Source organism: Coniophora puteana (genome assembly GCF_000271625.1).
Source record: "Coniophora puteana RWD-64-598 SS2 unplaced genomic scaffold CONPUscaffold_4, whole genome shotgun sequence".
Taxonomy (NCBI): Eukaryota; Fungi; Basidiomycota; class Agaricomycetes; order Boletales; family Coniophoraceae; genus Coniophora; species Coniophora puteana.
Genome location: NW_006913056.1, coordinates 3073457 through 3091947, shown reverse-complemented (window position 1 = coordinate 3091947; position 18491 = coordinate 3073457). Strand labels below are relative to the sequence as shown.

The 18491-nt window shown below is 56.0% G+C and overlaps 6 protein-coding genes across 6 annotated transcripts; 2 read left to right on the top strand and 4 right to left on the bottom strand.

Moving 5' to 3' along the window:
- Nucleotides 1–713: 713 nt before the first annotated feature.
- On the bottom strand, nt 714–2051 carry CONPUDRAFT_51805 (uncharacterized protein; the record flags this gene model as incomplete). The annotated part of the gene is made up of 6 exons (XM_007768114.1): nt 714–845; nt 908–1315; nt 1381–1469; nt 1524–1655; nt 1716–1753; nt 1819–2051. 6 exons carry the CDS (start codon nt 2049–2051, stop codon nt 714–716), a joined length of 1032 nt encoding a protein of 343 aa, XP_007766304.1.
- An 847-nt stretch (nt 2052–2898) lies between these two features.
- Nucleotides 2899–4355, bottom strand: CONPUDRAFT_164471 (uncharacterized protein; the record flags this gene model as incomplete). Its single annotated transcript, XM_007769085.1, has 4 exons — nt 4163–4355; nt 3744–4103; nt 3516–3692; nt 2899–3458 (listed from the first exon to the last, which is right to left on the bottom strand). The coding sequence occupies exons 1-4, from the start codon at nt 4326–4328 to the stop codon at nt 2899–2901; spliced, it is 1263 nt and encodes a 420-aa protein (XP_007767275.1). The 5' UTR covers nt 4329–4355.
- Nucleotides 4356–4539: 184 nt separating this feature from the next.
- CONPUDRAFT_122145 (kinase-like protein) lies at nt 4540–5559 on the bottom strand (the record flags this gene model as incomplete). The annotated part of the gene is made up of 4 exons (XM_007769084.1): nt 4540–4929; nt 4992–5207; nt 5257–5331; nt 5389–5559. 4 exons carry the CDS (start codon nt 5557–5559, stop codon nt 4582–4584), a joined length of 810 nt encoding a protein of 269 aa, XP_007767274.1. The 3' UTR covers nt 4540–4581.
- Nucleotides 5560–7300: 1741 nt separating this feature from the next.
- CONPUDRAFT_122141 (HSP70-domain-containing protein) lies at nt 7301–10179 on the bottom strand. The gene is made up of 5 exons (XM_007769083.1): nt 10039–10179; nt 9914–9978; nt 9655–9850; nt 8212–9600; nt 7301–8157 (listed from the first exon to the last, which is right to left on the bottom strand). Exons 1-5 carry the CDS (start codon nt 10078–10080, stop codon nt 7450–7452), a joined length of 2400 nt encoding a protein of 799 aa, XP_007767273.1. The 5' UTR covers nt 10081–10179; the 3' UTR covers nt 7301–7449.
- A 930-nt stretch (nt 10180–11109) lies between these two features.
- Nucleotides 11110–14182, top strand: CONPUDRAFT_136503 (uncharacterized protein). Its single transcript, XM_007769082.1, has 3 exons — nt 11110–11425; nt 11487–13914; nt 13967–14182. The coding sequence occupies exons 1-2, from the start codon at nt 11129–11131 to the stop codon at nt 13911–13913; spliced, it is 2724 nt and encodes a 907-aa protein (XP_007767272.1). The 5' UTR covers nt 11110–11128; the 3' UTR covers nt 13914; nt 13967–14182.
- Nucleotides 14183–14322: 140 nt separating this feature from the next.
- CONPUDRAFT_122140 (uncharacterized protein) lies at nt 14323–17779 on the top strand. The gene is made up of 6 exons (XM_007769081.1): nt 14323–14667; nt 14724–15050; nt 15110–16713; nt 16767–16890; nt 16941–17497; nt 17559–17779. The coding sequence occupies exons 1-6, from the start codon at nt 14382–14384 to the stop codon at nt 17715–17717; spliced, it is 3057 nt and encodes a 1018-aa protein (XP_007767271.1). The 5' UTR covers nt 14323–14381; the 3' UTR covers nt 17718–17779.
- Nucleotides 17780–18491: the final 712 nt, after the last annotated feature.

The following is an 18491-nucleotide window of genomic DNA, read 5'->3' as shown; positions in this document are numbered from 1 at the left end:
TAGAGTCTTGGGGCGTAGATTGCTCAGGTTATATACAAGTACATGATGTTTGGTTGAGCCAAACAGACTACCTACTATGGTAAGGACAGTGGGTGCACAGACCAAGCAGTGCGAGGGGCTACTACTAATGGTAAACGAGTGACGTATGTGTGATGTCAGTTATGACACGTTGGTGACGCGTTGGTGACATCATGATGATATCATATAGAATGTCCGGGAATGTCATGGAATGATTAAGTAAGCCGGTAATGTAAAGTATCCGAACCGGGTCATGTGACCGGTTATTGAGGTAGCCGGTCACGTGACCTATTGCACCAAGAAGTGAAGCTGCGACTTCAGCGACAATGCGTGAAATGTAAGTAAATCGTAAGTGTCATGACTGGTCATGCTGTCGTGAATGTGATCGCGACACAGACCAGTTAGGACCAACGGCGTGCACTAAACGCGTCACAACCTTCCTTTATATTGTGGTCCAAGTTAACTCTCGAAGACTAAAACACTGACACGTTCAATGCAACGCACTGTTATTATCGAAACGCGAGGTGATAAGGTACACGAACGAGACTCAGACGCGGATGCGACGTGCCGCAGGCAGCAACGTGTTGGGTAATCGGGAATATGTACGTGAAACAGTATTACTGTTGGTATGCAAGAGTCCGATTGGTGACGTTAACGTTACGAATGTAGTCCTAAGACGTTCGTCTAGACTGAGCTCAGTCACGCGGGGGCGGTGGAGGCGGCGGAGGCGGCGGTGGGCCTCGCGGAGGCGGAGGGTATGCGCGACCGCGCTTGTGTGGCACGTCGCGGACAAGTTCGTGGTCGCCCTTGATGTTGATGAAGGAATACTGTAACAAGAACGGGCGACGTTAGCAAAATAACGTCGGGGGACGGAAGCAACACGACATACCTCGGCGAGACCTGGCTGCAGATCCCTGATGAGGTTCGCATACACCATGTTCGGCTCGCTGAAGAACGGGCGGAGGCCCCGCTCCTCGAGCTTCTCCCAGAAGGCGAGGAACTTGGGGAAGTAGTTCCACTCGCTGCCCTGATAGACATGCACCTCCATCTGGACCTGACCGATGGGCAATGGAGCGTCGGCTGGGAAGGAGTCGAAGAAGGAGTGGAGCGAGTCGTATTCGTTCCCCTCGATGTCGATCTTGAGGATATCGATGAACTTGTGGCCGTTGCGCTTCATGAGCGTCTGGAGGGTGTATGTCGGAGGGTCGCCGTTGGGAGAGTCATGAGGGCCGAGGGCATAGGGGAAGAAGTGGGAACGCGCGCGCAGGGAGGAGTCCTGCTCGATTTCGGGACCAAACTACGTAGAGATTCGCAGTTAGAAACGAGACGAACGGGGCATTGATGCGAAGAACGAGGACGTACCGAGTTGACACTGAAGTCGTATCCCCAAACATCGCAACCCTTGGCGCGCTTCATGACGTCCGCTTCGAACGACGACTCGCCGTTGATACCTGCATCGAAACGTTAGAGCTATCGAACCGTAAGCAAGAGACGGGAAGACGCACCAAACGCGTACATGACGCAGTTCTTCTTATTCTCTATCCGCTCGAGGCCGCACGTCCACTTTCCACCATCACCCATAATGCCGATCCTCTCCAAGTGATGGGGACATTTGAACGACGGTAGGAAGAAGTCCCCTGGAAATCACGTGTCAGGGACTACCCCGCATCGTCGAACAACGACAATCGACGACTTACAGAGCGTGTAGAAGTCATCCTTGGGTTTAACGGGGAATCTGTTGGATAACAGTGTCCTGTTCAGCACTCGATCGTCCGTGAGCGTACGCTACGAAGGACTCACGCGACGACCTTGTCTGGGCTCGGGCCCCATGTACGGATAAGGTCCTTGCGACCCTTGAGCATGTCGTGGTACCGCCTTTCCTCATCCCAGAGGTCCTGGGATAGACTGGAGCTGGACTTGAAGTGGACGTAGGGAGTGCTGTCGGAATCGGCGTTGAAGAAGAAGAGAGTGGACAAGAAGACGAGGATAACGAGGGAGATGGTAAAGCGGGGGTGGCGGTTTGCCAAACCCATGGGCGCCATCGCAAACGGTCGGGAGAGCGAACACGAGCGAGGGTGGGTGGGGATTGTTTTGGGTTGAACCAAAAACGAAAGGCGGCGATGCTAAAAGGTGAGAAGGGAGAATGCGGTGGAGCGCTAGGATGAAATCTATATAAAGCACACGTGCGCTTGCGATTCCAGGGCCCTCCAACGCCTGTACACTCTTCACGACGTCGCCAAGCCATGCGTTAAACAGATAGATTCAGATCAACTCAAGGTCTCGAACACTGAACTGGTTATGGCCCTCGCCTCAGGAACTGTTCCTGGCTCAACGCTTAGACTGTCAAGTTGTCGTATTTCATGGCGTCCAGAGGAGGAATCGTCGAGGATGTTGCAAGCTCAAGTGGAAACCCCAAAAGCTGTTGGCGTGGAAAGAGTGGAGCCTGAGTCGTTTCAAGTTCGTTCCCGTCAATCCGCAGCAGACGCGTGGACGCGTAACAAAGACGCGGATGCCCTAACTGCTGCGCGTCATGACGTCATCCATCCTCACCAGCCTTGTGAATTCGTCGACACCGCTGAGAAATGCATCTATCTTCGTCTCTCCTCGTACAGTATCGCAAGAAAGAACACGCTATCAACTTGCGCTTGCTTATAACACCCAGAACGAACAATCTAACCACGCTCGAGAGGACCTGGCCCAGTCAGTGACGCCGTCAACCCCGGATTGCGGCTCTTTTACCTTTGCCGACGTCTACGTTTTGCCTCCGAGATAGCTACTTGTACATACATACCTCACCGCGATTTCGATCAATGACGAATGGACGTGATTACTCAAGAATATAACTCATTACAATGGATACAAGGCCACACGTCATCTACTCTAGGCATCGAACTGGAAGTCTTCTCCAACAAGATCACCACTATCAAGATCAAAGTCAAGAACATCATCGGCCTTTGCTGCAGGCGGCGGCCGCGTGGTCGGAGCAGTGCGACCTAAAGTCTTTGACGTCATAGCATGAGAGGTAGCAGGTGTACGCCTCGCCATCGACGTCACTGGCCTGGTTGCATGTACAGAGCCGCTCGAAGCTGGTGGCCGGATCGAAGTAGCCGTCCTAGGTCGTGGAGGTTGCGATACAATAGCCTTGACGGGCCGTGCCCCACCATCGCCAAGTGCCGTAGAGCGAGTGGGGGCAGGGCGCGTCACGGTGGTAACAGGTCTTGCCGCGGGTCTTGCAGCAGGAGTGCTGACAATACGCTTAGACATAGTTGATATAGCTGGTCGTGCAATGTGGGTGGCGGTAGGTATAGAGGACGATGCAGCGGCGGCGCGGTGCGTAGATGTGGGTGCTAAGCGTCCAGTTGGCTTTGGTTTCTCCTTGGTTTCGACAGGGAGGTTACCAGCTGGTGGCTTTGCGTGTTTGGTGAAAGGATCGTCGTCTTCTATACGGGGGATGCTAATCTCAGACCAACGTGAGCGTGAACAAGTCAAGGACTTACCGAGCTCGGGAAGGGATAGCGAAGGACCCGCGAAGAAGTCGCTCGGGGCATCCTCAAACTTTAGGTGCGGATTCCAAGTATAGCCGTGTAACAGCCCATCATACGACGCAAAGTCCATGATCGCCTTGCCGACTTCTTTATAGTCGGGTAGCTCAAACGGAGGGTCGTACGCAAGATCTGAAACATCACTCAATGTCCATGCCTGAGCTCCACCGTGCTGCAACTCACCGGGCTGCTTAGGCGGCATATACTCGATCTCGTCGTAATCCTCCTTCTCTTCCTCCGCCTCCTGCTCGGACGCGCTCTCAAGCGTCAGACTCGTATCGCTCACATCCCAGTGGTTGCCGTTCGTCGCGGGCGTCTGGAACTGCTGGAACCGATCCGGTGCCAGCTGCTCCTTCGCGTTCGTCTTCAGGGGCGTACCCCGCAAACTCTTGCGTGTCGAGCTGGGACGTGGGCGAGCGCGGTTCGGGAACGGTGTCTTGTCGCCCAGAGGGAGAGCCGGTCCGTCGACGGTGACGAGCGTGGTGGCCTTGCTCTTGCTTCCGCCGGCTTTGGAGGCACCTTGTTTAAAAAGGCGTTCCGGCTCTATCAAGGGTTGTAAATATCAGTGAATAGCTTAGGTAAGGATAGGAAGGATGACACACGAAGGGTGGCAGGCAAGAACGACTGAGCATGTTTCCCTGTGCGGTTATTCACCGTCTTGGGTAAACCATGAGTCCCCGTATTTTCTTGAAGCGCGCGGGACCTGAGGAGAGCACGCGCCGGGGTTCGGGCACCTCTGTTCTCGTCGAAAGGCCTATGAGCCAACATGTCAGGGATTATAGTGGTCTAGATGTGGTGGAGGTGTTGGAGAGAGTTATGGTTGGTTTTCGGGCCGACGCTACGGCACGTGAGCCTTACTTTGCTCAGGGGTTATTCAGCTACCCCTATCTACAGTCAAGCTTCATGTCATTGGACTCTGGTATGCGTCTGACCCATAGTAAGTTACGGATAGTTAGGTCTTATGTACGTATCAATTTTTGTAAAAACAGTATAGGAGATAACATAAGCATAAAAGCGGTTTCTAAGCAGGGAACGCAAGTTTGAGCGGGTTGAACGCTGAAACAGCGCCCTGCATGAAAACTTCGTCCCACTCCTCGTCTTCGCAGACATCCATAGCCTGCATAGACGTTCCAGACTCTAGGTTCAAAAAATCACCCTTGATCACAAGCTCAATGTACTGCCGAGCGTCAGACGCAGTCAGCCGATCCTCGGGCTCCTGGCTCCAGCAGGTTTGAATGAACTGCCATAGCGATTCATCGAGACTCGCTGGCGGCTCATCCGCGGGTTTGCCTTCCCTCTTTCTGTTCCGGACGGCGTCCATTATTTGAACCATACTGTATCCTTTGAACGGAGGGCGTTTGGCAAACATCTGCTCGGGTTCATATCGATGAGAACGTCACTCAATGATGCAACTGAACGGGAAAGACTGACCTCGAAGCACACGCAGGCAAAGGCATACATATCGCTGCAACGATAATCTGGGTTCAGGCATGCCTGGTCAAAAAGGAGGAGTTCGGGCGCCATGTAATTGAGTGTCCCCGAATGGCGCTCGCGCATAGTCTGCAGTGCATTCTGCGAGTCCTTTGACGCTGCCAGACCGAAATCTGCCAGACATGCTCGGCCCGATGCGGTGATAAGGATGTTTTCCTGTTCGCAGTCAGGCGATTGATGAACGAGAGATGCAGGGGGGACTCACGCCTTTCATGTCCCCGTGAACAATCGTTGGCTTCATCGTGTGCAAATACTCAAGACCGCGAACAATGTCTAGCATCTGGGACGGTGTCCGTGAGATTGTTCTGTCAACATAAGAGACATTGGTAGGGCTTACCAGTCGGAACCGGTTGGCTTGAGGATTTTCCTTTAGATAACTGGTGAGACACCCGTTCCGCATCAACGGCGAGACGAGATTGATTCGATCTGATTCCTTGAATACGCCGTAGAAAGGCAGGATATTTGGATGCCGTAGTTGACGCCAAACGATTATCTCGTTATAGGCCATCTTCGCCGTAAACATGAGTATGGTGAGACAGCAACGAGTGAGACTTGCTGATACCTTGGCAAAAGACACCTCCGGGATGTTGAATTCCTTCAGAAGCTTAACTGCAACTTGACGACCCCGTAACTCTCCAACGCGCACTTCTCCGAATCCGCCTCTCCCGAGCGTATCTCCAGCACACACCTTGACATCGCGCAAGTGCAGTTCCTCTGGGTAGTAAGCATGCTTCTTGGATAAGCGAATGAGCGCATCCCATATTATACGCCGATGGCGTTCCTTGCATCTGTTTTGCTCCAGAAGCTACGGGCATGACAAAATGAGCGCATATCCTAAACAAAGGGTTCAAAGAGACAAACACAATGCAACAGGTCGATCAACGAATGGTTTGTCTCCATGTCGTCCTCCCCTACAGAGTACAGACCTTTCGCCTTGTCGGTGCCTGCTCCTCTCAGAGTCACGGCGATGGCCGAAGAAAGATGAAGGAGGTCTGATGAAGGCACTTCTGGATTGGTGAGCAGTGAGCGTACACAGCGTCCCTTGCACGTCTGGGGCTAGACGTCTGATTCAGCATCGTCCTGCAGACGACATAGAGAACAACACACCTTGTTCAGAGAGCTGTTGACAGTCGCAAATATTTCTTTGTAGTGCTGCAGACACCACAGCTGACCGCGACTTTGCCACCCGTCGACTTCGTCGTCGAAATCTTCAAGATCGCTAAAGAAGATGATAAGATTGGAACGTGTTCAACGGAAAGACAGACACTTACTTTGGATCTGATGCCCCGCAGCTGGCTATATGCGCGTAGGCGTACGCAATGAGGGTCTGAAACCGAGCAAGCGTCAGAATGACATCACGCACAGTAGCATACAGGCCACGCACGGGAAATATAGGCGCCCTCTCCACGCGTCTCGCGCACCTCTTTCGCACCCGGTCGTCAAGAAAGTCAAGCTCGGTGATCTTGTCTGCGACGCCCTTCTTAATACTGGCCATAAACTCGTCTTCTTGATCCTGTACACCCTTGCACACATCGCCTATAGCCTGCTGGTTAGGTGCATCCGAGTCTGCGACGAGATACGGATCGCGCTCGGGCGAACCCAGCGGGACCGGCTGAGAGCCCAGCCGTTCACGGTCGCGCCTCTCCTTCCATGTCTCGAAGTGCGTTCTGGCGCGCGACGAGGGCCTTTGGCGAGGTGTTGGCGAACGAGGAGGTAGAATGGAGGCCTGATGTGCTTGAGCAGGCAGGAGTGCCGTGCGAGGAGACCTAGGCCTGGGTACAAGCGTCTGGTTCATGCTACACTCGCGACGGCGAATATGCATTGCGAGGTTCCTTGTGGGGGTACCACAGTTGATGCATGTGAAAGTATAGGACATGGACGCAGAGAGGCAGGGAGTTCTGAGGAAGTGAAAAGGGTATAGGGAATCCTCTCAGGATGTCCTGGGGTCGGTTCATATAGCTGTGGACGTCCGACAACGCAACGTAAATGCATGCTGTAGAATACAAGGAAGCTTGCCGCAACTGACATGCGAAGTTCATCGAACGATTGTGTTAGCTGAGAACGCGGATACCTGTATACAGCAAACCTTGTTGGTCCGCATGAGTCCACATGTACGTTTGTGGACAGCCCTTGTACGGCTCCAAGGGCGTCAAGATAGAAAGGCGCCTGACGCGCCAGAACACGATGAGGTCAGGAGGCAAGTCTCACGCGGACGGGGCTGCAAACAGGGGCTCATCGCGTTCATCAGCCAAAACACGACTTGAAAGTCATGAAAGAAACAATATTGCAATAGTAAGTATGCGGATCTACACTTCATGCATCTAATCGTAACACCCCAGCTTGAAAACTGCCATATCCATTACTCGACCGTCGTACGTAACCGTCCAGACAGTCGCATCTAATCGACATCCATCCCCGAAGGACCCTGCGGCTCCTCTGCCTTGGGTGCCTCGCCACCCGCAGCAGGGTCAGGCGTCTGCTTCCCACTCTGTGCACCGCCCTGGGGCGTCCGAGTCCCGCTCTGTGCGTCTCCCTGGGGAGTCTGCGTTCCGGGACCGCTGGGCGTGTTCGCGCTAGGCGTCACGACCGGCTTCGGCTTCGGCTTGGTGAGGATAGGAATGGCGAAGTAGATGATCTCGTCCTTCTTCTTGACGATGTCTGCGCTCGTGAGGACAGGGTCCACGTTCTTCGGCCGCTCCGACTGCCGCGCAACCTGGTCATCGAGCCACTTGAGAGTGTTGGCACAACGTTCGATGACCGCCTGCTTGTCCTTATCGTCGATGTGTGAGTACCGCTCGTCGCCCGATGTGGCTTGCGCCATGTAGTCGTTGAGCGTGGAGCGGAGTTGTGAGATCGCACCGGCACGCTCATTGGCTTCGCGCCACCGGAAGACGATTGGGTCGCCGATCTTCTTGAGACCATCGAGCTTGGCGACGTACGCCGACTTGGTGGCATCCTCGCCCTCCTCGCTGTAGAGCCAGTCCTCTGCCTCCTGGAGCATGGAGAGAAGCTGCTCCTTTTCTTGTGGCTGGACATAGGAAGCGTAGCGGTTGTCGAGCTTGCCACGCATGTCGTAGACGTATTCCTCGAGAGCGTTTTTGCGGTCCTGTGGGCTGAATCAGCATCGCTGACCCGGAAAATATACGGATGGAGAACGTACCTCGGTATCCATGACAAGCTTATCGTTAGCGTACATCTGCGCCTCCTGCTCTTTGAACTTCTCGACCAGGCTTGAATCAAGGGAAGAGTGGTAGGCGACGAACGGAATCTCCTTCTTGCGCACGACTTTCTTCTTCTTGGGCGTCGCCTTGTCATCCCCATCGACAGGCATCGCCTCCTCACGCTCCTCGACCTCCTCGACATACGCGCTCTCGAACGACATGATACCGTGGAGGTTCAGACGCGTCTTTAGCTTGACGCACGTGAGGTCGCCGTTGGGGTCAGGTGGGACGCTCTTCGCGGTGAATTTGGCGAGCCACGGGTTGATACCGCCGGGCAGACCCTCAGGCTCCGCGTACTGCGCCTCGATGTCGAAGGGACCCTTGCGGTAGAAGGTGAGGACCTTGGTCGAAGGGATGCCGTTGCCGCGGGGGAAAACGAGGAGCTCGGTGTCATCGTCAGGGTCCGACGCCGAGGACTCCCAGTTGACCTTGATGGGGTAGTGGGTGATATCATGGATGGTGAACTCGCGGACACGGAAGGTGGGGGACAGGAAAGCACAGGCGAAGGTAGTGCCGCGAGCGATGGCCTCGTCCTGGTTGAGTGTGGTAGAGAGGGTCTTGCCGCCGAGGGCAGCCTGGATGCGCTGGCGAACAGCAGGGACACGGGTAGAACCACCGACGAGCTCAACAGTATCGATCTGCTCGATGGTGAGACCAGACTCCTTAAGCGCCTGCTCAAGAGGGACGGCGATGCGGTTTAAGAGATCAGAAAGGAGGGCTTCGTACTCTTCACGAGTAAGCCTCGACGACGCGTCAACGTCGTTCATTATAGACTCGACGTTGAGAGGAGCCTCCGAGTTGGCAGACAGGACCTTCTTGAGACGCTCGCAACCGGCAGCCAGACGGAACTGGGCCTTGGGGCTCGACATGACGTCGATCTTGTACTTGGTCTTGAACTCCTCTGCGAAATGCTTGAGGAGGGTGTAGTCGATGTAACGACCACCAATATGGCGATCGTAGGCCGTGCTCTTGACGGTGAGTTGACCCTTGGAGAAGGCGACGACGGCTACGGACATGGAGGAGTGACCAACGTCGACGAACATGACGTGCCGTGGGTTCTCGGGCTCAGGGAGGTCGGATTTGGTGATACCGTAACCGAGAGCGACAGCAGTGGTGTCGTTGATAAGGCGAAGGGCGTTGAGACCGGCGATCGAAGCGGCATCGAGGAGTGCTCGGCGCTGGATGTCGGTGTACCAGCCAGGGACGGCGATGGCGAGGTCGGTGACGGGGACTTTGAGCTCGTTGGAGGTGATGTCTCGTATCTTGCCGAGATACATGGCGACAAGCTGAGTTGCGGAGAATATCTGCTTCTCGCCGACGTAGGTGACCTGGATCCATCACGAGAATGAGATCAATACGGAGGAGATGAGATGGGTGCATACCTCCGCGCCGACGGTGCCATTGACATCTACAAGGTTGGCGTGCAAGAACTTCTTTTCCTCCTGAATCTCGGGGTCTGCGAGCGTACGGCCGATCAGACGCTTGAGGCAGCCAATGGTGTTTTTGAAGTTGGAGGTCTCCTGGGTCTTTGCGGCCTCACCGATGGAACGTTGTTTTGGGCCGAAGGCAACGAGAGATCTATGATAGTGGGAAACATGTTATAAGCGGCACGATAAGGGATACAAGAGGGAGAAAGCGTACGGAGTTGCACGATTGGAGACCTCGTTGACGATGATGTCGATACCACGATTCCTTGCGACACCGATCTGTGTTAAAATTTGGCGATGAGCATGTAAAGGTGAGATCGCTAAGATGAAAGTACGGACCTTGCTATGGAGGGTACCGAAATCAATACCGACGACAGCCATTGTTCCGGAATGTAGATTTTGTGAGCAAGAGAGGGATTTGTGGAGACCTCTACGGGTCGTTGAAGAGTTGGAGGGCGGAGGGGGATGGGGAGTGGAGGGGAGGCAGACGCGTTTTAGATGCAAAATTCCGAGCACGCGGAGTTGATAAAATAGATGCGGTCCAATTGCGGCCAAGGGTTGCTGCTTTCGGAAAATCGATGTTTCCACTACCTTCTCTGACCTTCGCGAACTCGCTGCACTCAGCCCACATTTCAGAGACTAGGTCATAGCAATACGAGACTATATGCTACGTAAAAGTGGCAAATGCAAGCCCTACGCTTTCAAGACAGTTGTTTGAGGACGTTGTGCAATGCGTACATCGAGTACCGTAAATGTGCATCTGAATCCATGGAGCGATTGTGCCGAGATCGAGGCCTCGAGGCTGCCGTTCCTCATACAGGTGATACAGAGAGAACGCGGTCGTCTTACCTTACATGCTGAGCAGTGGATGGGCGTCTACGGCACATTGACATGATCGCCACAATGACCGAGCGGATGGTCAGAGTGCACTACAGCAGGCGAGAAACATATGGAGTTTCAATCATAACGTGGAAGTGTAAGACATCCGAGGTGGTCGTTGGGTGCGGCGAGGAGACGTCAACAAGCGCATACATGCGTCGAGTGCGTCGGGTCTGGTTCCGTGACGTCGCCTGTCACCCATTTTCTCATTGTCTACTCCACCATCCTGGAGGCAAGAAGTGCAGGCTGCCGAATGTCAGCAAAGCTGAACAAGAGACGAAAAGGGCGGACAGTGACGACACTCGCGGAGGACGACCCGAGACGCCGCTTGCGATTGGCCAGTCCACACCCGAGCGCCGTTCAACAAGCCGCGCGGACCGGCAGCCTCATGTCGCCTTCTTTCTCTTTTCTCTCTCCTCTCGACGCCCCGCCCTCCTTCCACCTCCCACCTCGCGCTTTTGGGCCCTACAACATGGCCTCCAACCACAATTCAGGCCCTCCGCACCAGCAACAGCATTTCTTGCCTCAGCACCAGCACCAGCCCCCGCTTATGCTTCCACCGGGAAAAAGCGACCTCGAGATTCTCGAAAGCCTCAAGAAAATGATCAAGGACGGTCAGCACGAGTTCTATCGCGCTGTCCCTCAGCCCACTGCTCTCGCCTCTCTCTACTTGGGTCCGCCATCTCACTCAAACGGTTCTTCCCGGCCCCATCAGGACGCCCTTCCCACAGACTACGCTCTTCTCCCTGGTCAACACTCGAACGCTGACACATCTGGCTTTTCTGGCTCCGACACCAGGAGGTTTGCTGGCGACCAAAGGAAGGATTGGGACGCTGCCAGACGTAACGTGCGTTCTACACAATCTCCATTCCTCCCCTTTCCCGCTCACATCCACCCTCTCCTCACAGCACACAGACGCAAACCATCGTTATCATCCAACCGCCGACAACGCTGCCTCTCATCCCCCTGCATCTGCTACCTCTGCTTCTGGTCTAGAAACCCTCGCCGACGTGAAACCTCTTATCCCCTCTTCTGACGACAAGCGACCTGAAGACATGCATCGTTCTATCTCTGATAGAGCAGGTGAGTACAGAGAAGGCCACCCGTCTCCCGGAAAATCTGGCTTCGACAAAACCCGCGACAACGGCTTCTCAGACGACAGGCGTCGGTTGGAAGATCGTTTGGGTCCCTCTCCTGGTCGCTCTGCAAATGGGCCTGGACAGTACGACCGACCTAACACCGACGCCAATGCCCGGCTCCCACCGAGGGACCAGCGCGCCTTCGACAAGGACAAAGATATTCGCGACAAAGATGTAAAAGATAATAAAGATAATGTCCGTGACCGGGACCGCGAACGGGACAGGGACTTCTGGGATCGGGACAGAGAAAGACGCACCGACTACCCGCGCTCCTATGGCCGTAGTTTTGCGCCAAGACCCCCACCTGATCAACGCCATTATGAACCCAAGTACTCTCCCGAGTATCTCGCTTCTCGTCGTTTTGATAATGAAGATGACCGCGGACCTCGCACATTGGTTGACGACAGACGCCCTCCAGCTAATGATGACCGAGACCGCTTGCCCCGTGCTCTCCCGTCTGTAGACAGAGATAGATCTATGCCCCGAGATGATCGTGTCCGTATGCCTCCCGCTAATGATCTCTCTTCTCCTGATCGTGACCGACTTGCCTCTGACACTCGTCCTCCACTCCCTTCCGCTGGCGACGATCGTCTTTCTAGGGCTGCCGTTCCCTTAGAGGAACGTATTTCTCAAGCTCCTTCTCTTCAAGATAGGATCGGTCAACCAGCTCACGCTGCTTCGAGACTGGATGACAAGAACGCTCGTCCTCCTAGCTTGGAAGAACGCCTGTCTCACCCTGCACCTGCATCTGCATCTGAGAGACCCCCTGTAGATGATCGTGGTACCCGTCCTCTGGACCCTCCCCTGCCTGTCGCTTCAAACCGCTTGGGGCTCGGTCCATCAAATGACCGCGGTCGCCCATCCGTCAACGACCGGTTCGCAAGGCCAGCTTCCCCGGATCGCTCTGCCTCGATTCGCCCCAATGTCTATCCTCCACCTGTGGTACGATCTCCTTCGGCTGTCCGCCCTGATTCACGCGCCGGCAAAGACATTCTGCCGCCGCTCAATGATCGTGCCGATGCTCGAGAGTTCCGCCCTCCTCCTCGAAGTGTATCTCGCGAACAAGCAGACGTGAGACCTCCTTACCGCAGTGAGCCAGACAGGGTCTTCAACGATAGCAGACGACCTGATCTCATGGACGTTGACCCACCTTCACGATATGCCGAAAGTCGCGGGAACGCTTTCCGTCGGCCTCCCTCTCCGCCTCTCTCAAGCGCAAGTGCAGGCAAAGGGATTTACACTCGCTCACCCTCCCGTGCAGATACTGCGCCTGTGCCTATATCTGCCTATGACGCCGACCTCGACAGACGTTACCCTCCGGGCGACCAACGCGACTGGCAATATGAACGAAGACGGGACTGGGGTGCTGATGAGCGTCCCCCTTACCGGAGCTGGGACAGCCGCCCGCCTCCACCCCTCGAGCGACCACCGTTCGACCGCGAACCTCCTGCTCGGGCTGTACCCGGTGCTGGTAGCTGGGATGCTCGCGATGCCCGCGACGACAGAGATCGCCGGCCGCTTCCATACAGCACCTCTTCTGACTCTACCCGTCCGCTGGGCTCTCGCCCGGATACTTTCCCTCCGCCTTATCCCGCGGACGACAGGGCATATCGTGACCTAGACCGAGCTCGCTATCCACCTGCCGATACTGCCCCTCCACCCCCGTTCTCGCGCGTGCGCGGACGCAGTCCGAGTCCGATAAGGCGCAATGGCCCAGGTGGCGCCCCCATCGACGACATGCGCCCGCCGCTCAAACGGACGCGCGACGACGCTTCCTACGCTGGTCCCGGTCCGGGTGGTTTCTACGGGCGCTCCCCGCCGCGCCGCGACTCGGTCGCGAGCGACTACCCGCGCTCGGTGGCGACGCCTCCTCCTAGTAGCGGCGGCAGTGGGTCGTTCTACGATGGTCGAGGCGGTCTGCCGCCACCGCCTCCGTTTAGCGGGGCCAGCGCGAGTTCGGCGTCTCTGGGGCGGGATAGAGATCGGGACAGGGAATATCCGCCTCTGCCTCCGCCGTTGTCGCGGGATAGAGATGGACCTGGGTATGCGGCCGCACCGTACGATAGGGACAGGGATATTAGGGGACGGTCGCCGCCGAGGGTGCCTTTGCCGCCCATCGGGAGGGGCGGGTATGGGCGTCCGCCGGACGTGAGGGACGATAGGAGGTATATGCCGCCGCCACCGCCTAGGCCTTGAGGTGGGTTTTGTACTTTTTCTCAATCGTCGACTAACGCTGATGCTCGCTGCAGTGAACCTTGCCACAGTCTTCATCTGACGAAAAACATTTCTTGAAAAATATGGTGACATCTCTCTAAATTTTTGTTACGCAATTTCTTGCCTACGCACAACAAATCTCTCTCTTGATCAATTGCCACTAGATGCCCACGTTGGACTTTTGCATCTGCATGTTTCATAGTTACACAATTTTCTTGTCTATACGCATAACGGTTTTTGACAATAATATCCTCGCAAAGTCGAGCTGGTTCAAAGACTTGGACGTGGTGACGAGCAGTGGATCCAAAAGGGGCAGTTTGCCGGATGCGATCCGCGCAAGGGCCGACGGCTCCGCGTCTCAGGCGGTTTATCGTAGACTCATAGATTGCTAATACACTCCAACCCTTCCCTCGTTTCTCGACGCCCACCACAGCGCCCATTGAGTATATCATGCCCAGAGGTAACGATCAAGGCTACCGCGGTCGAGGCAACAGCAGAGGCGGAGGTGGCAGGGGAGGCTATCGGGGTGGTGGTGGACGCGGTGGCGGAGGGCGAGGCAGAGGCAGAGGCAGGGGTCGAGGTCGGGTGGATGGCGACGACATTGCCTTCGACCCTATGCTCATGCGATCATACGAGCAGTCGGCGAGAGGCGGAGGTGGAGGCGCTCGTCCGCGGGGCAACTACCCGCACGCAGGCACCGACTCTGTGGTGCAGCAGTGGATGGAGTCGAATCAAAGTGCGTGCGCTGGCTGGGTGTCGTGTCGGCCTCTGCCAATCTTTGACGCATTGCAGACGTTCCATCACGAGGACGAGGACGGGGGCCTTCTACGCCACGCTCTCGTGGATCCAACACGCCTAGAGGTGCTCAGACACCGACGCGGGCTCGAGGAAGGGGTCAGGTCTCGTCACCCAGAGCGGGCATCAGCGCGGATCGTGGACGAAGAGGACGGGGAGGAGGAGGATACGCTGGACCCCGTCTTGGGCCGGATGCGCCTCTCTCGAAGCTGCTTCACTCGGAGAGACCGCTGCTGAAGCCAGTCATCTTCGTGCCCTCCGTCCTTACAAAGAAGCTGTTCGAGGTAGAAGAGCAGATTCTGGAACCCGTGGTCGAGAGCGCAGGTGTGTTATCATACCACGCTTTCTATTCTTTATCACTAACTGTTTACTTGCACCGTTAGGAGCAGAAGAGCAGAGCCACGTCCCCACTGCCGATCGAGTCGCCCGCATCTTCAGCGGACATCGGCCTCCTCCCACGCAGGGGTTGGCACCCGAGTCCTCGGACGAGGAAGAAGAGCTCGAGGTGATCGACTTCAATGATGTAGACCGGCTCCGAGCTAAGCTGGATGCCGCTACATCGAGCGCGAGTGTGATGGTCGTCGAAACGACGACGGTCGTCACCGAAGAGGTTTTCACAGGGCAAGTCAAGGCGGCTCAGCCGGACGCTGTGGCGCCCCAAGAGGAGGAATTGATGGAGACGGCGGTTACAACGTCCATCGTTGAACCTGAAGTGATTGTCGAAGAACATGAGAGCGAGGAGATGCTGCACGACGACGACTCTATCCCTGTGAGGGAAGACAGCGTACCATTACATTCCAACGACATATCGGCCGACGTCACCGAAACTCTGGATACGGATCATCTTATGGATCATAGTGCGCAAGCAACGGAACATGAGACGACTGATGTCCCGCCCACCGACGACCATATGGTAGAAATTGCAGCTCCTTTGAGCGACACCGATCACCCTCCCACCTTCTTCATCGACACCACCCCATCTCACACCTATGGTCGTGAACAAGAGATTTTCCATGAACGCTCCGGGAAAGCGCCCATTCTCGGTGACGAAGAAGAGGTGATCGTCTACGTCGCACCCCACCCTCGCTCAGGCCACGCCACACCTTCAAAAGGTTCTAGTGCCGCTCTCCCATCCACCTCGATCCTCACCGGTACTACAGAGACGCTCGCACTCGACTTTTCGACGCCCGTGCCGACGAAGCGGCCGCCACGCCAGCGGCCCGTCTTCACGCCGGGCGACCGGACGAAGCAAAAAGCAAAGACAAAGCACAAGGAGTCGCGCATCGCACGAAAGCGGATGGCGAGGAAGGCGATGTTCGGCTCGTTCGGAGCGATGCTCTCGGAGCGGATGTTGCATGATGAAGACGACCCACGGTGGGAGGAGCGGAGGAGGGATGATTCGGATGTTGACTGGGGCGACGAGGATGAGGAAGAGCGCAGTGCTGCCCAGGGGAGCGGGAGTCGCGTACGGCAGCAGTTCCAGGCCGATGAGCTCGATGAGCTCTCGAGTGGGCTGGGCGGTATGGATCTGGACCCGGATGTCGGTGGCATGGACGGGTTCCTGAAGAGCATGAGCGCCGAGGGATCGCGTCATCTCAACGCGGACGACCTCGAGGACATGGAGCGCATGCGCATTGAGGACGAGGAGGCGGGTTCTGGATCCGGCTCTGACGAGGATGAAGACGGGGACAGTCGAGACGATCCCGATGAAGCTGCCGTGTTTGAGGTTGAGGAGGAGATTATGATCGCCGAGTCGGACGGCGAGGGCGAAGGAGGGGCCAGTGACAGTGACGATGTATCGACGGACGAGGAAGGTGTCAGTCCTCAGACAGGTTTCAAGAACAGACTCAATCGCCTTCGCGAGGAGGCGCGCAAGAAGCGGCCTGCGCATGCGAACATGTCGCCAGACGACTCAGATGAAGACGAGGATGGCTTCCCGCTGTGGACGAGAGGGGACAGTGACGACGACTTCATCGAAGCAATGGGCGTAAGTACATCCCATCGGCTCTGGACGATTTGCATTGACTAAAATTGATACAGGCGATAGTAGACGAGAAAAGCTCTACCGTGTACGGTAAGGACCGCAAAGAGCGGAACAAGCTCTTCCGCGCTGTTCAGAACGGGGACTTTAGCGACTCTGAGCTGGAGGCTATGGGTGTTCCAGGTATATTTCTCGTTCCCAAAAACACGAGCTTTATCTTATAACTTGGATAGTAAAACGAAAGGACAAGAATAAGCATCTCCCGCAAGAGCTCCAACGGCAATGGGAGAAAGACCGCAAGAAGAAAGCCGAACACAAACGCGCGCGCGAGGAAGCCCGCCTGCTGGACGCTCTCGACGCACTCACACCCAAGAAAGGAGGCAAGAAAGGCCGCAAGGCCCTGCGCGCCGCCGCGCGCCTTGACCCCTCCTTACTCTCGGATGATGAATCCAACGCTATCGTCGACTTCAAGTCGCTCGAGCGCCAGATCCGGCGGTTCATCACCGACCCAGGTCCCAAGCGCAACATGGTGCTCCCGCCGATGGACAAGACCTCGCGGAAGCGAGTGCACGAGCTCGCGAACGCGTTCAGTCTCAAGAGCCAGAGTAAAGGCAAGGGGAGCGGGCGGTACACGACGCTCGTCAAGACGGCGCGGTCGCAGATGGTCAACGAGGGCAAGGTGCGCGCGATTTTGCGGAGGTATGATGGGTTCGATCGGCCGGATGCGGGGCGGAAGGATCGGGATCACGGGGGGAAGACGAGGCTGAGGGATGGGGAGGAGGTCGGCAAGGTTCGTCATTTTCGTGTCTATGGCTGCCGTTCGACGGGATGCTGAACTGACGGTTGTTTAGGAAGCACCAAAGATCGGCGAGACGAATCTTGGGTTCAAGCTGCTCGCTGCAATGGGGTGGGCTGAAGGAGAGAGGATTGGATTCTCGTCTGCGGGTTTGGAGACGCCACTTACGGCTGTGATGAAGAACACGAAGCTTGGGTTGGGTGCGGCAAAGTAGATGAATAGATAGTGCTTCATGTAGTAATGAGGGTGACGATAATTATAGTCCCTGTGTGCTCCCTTGGATGCCTCATGCACATGACCCAAGGTTTGATTTGGCTCCCATGCCCGAACCTCCTGCACTTGTACACATTTATGAGAACGCCGTGTGTAAGAACGTGAGCAAAACGTGAACACGAAATGGTTGACGTTCTCACCGAGTGCATGCCCTCGTACCTGAGGTCGACTTACCGCAGCCAGCAATGAGCAAGACACCACACCAGTCCAAAGAGGAGACAATACCAGCAAAGGACAATGGTTTCCCAATGGATGTCATAACTGCCCTTGGAACGCTCCAGGAGTTCATCGCAAATGCTACAGCGATGCCTCCACAAGTGATAGTCACATGTCGGGACGAGACCCGCGCGTTTGGACGGAGCGCGCTGCAGGCAATGAGTTATCGAGCGAGTCCTCTCCTCGTTCAATGGTTGCGAATGTAACCAACTGACGAGCTACCTTCGTCAGAGAGCGACGAACATGTTCATCTCGCGCTTCTCGACGCGGGACGACTGGTGGATCAGCGAGTACCGGTACAAGCCCGAGGTGTGGGTCTACGCGCGGTTCTACCGACAGCATGGGGACGGAGACGAAGACTTTGTGCTGCTCGACGAGCGCGGGTGGTCGGAGCTGGTAGGCAACGCGGTGAGGTTGAGCGTGGTGTTCAGGAATATGAAGGTGGCTGCAAAGGCGTGAGTGCACCTGCCTAGAATCTGTCTCCAGCGCGATGCGATTT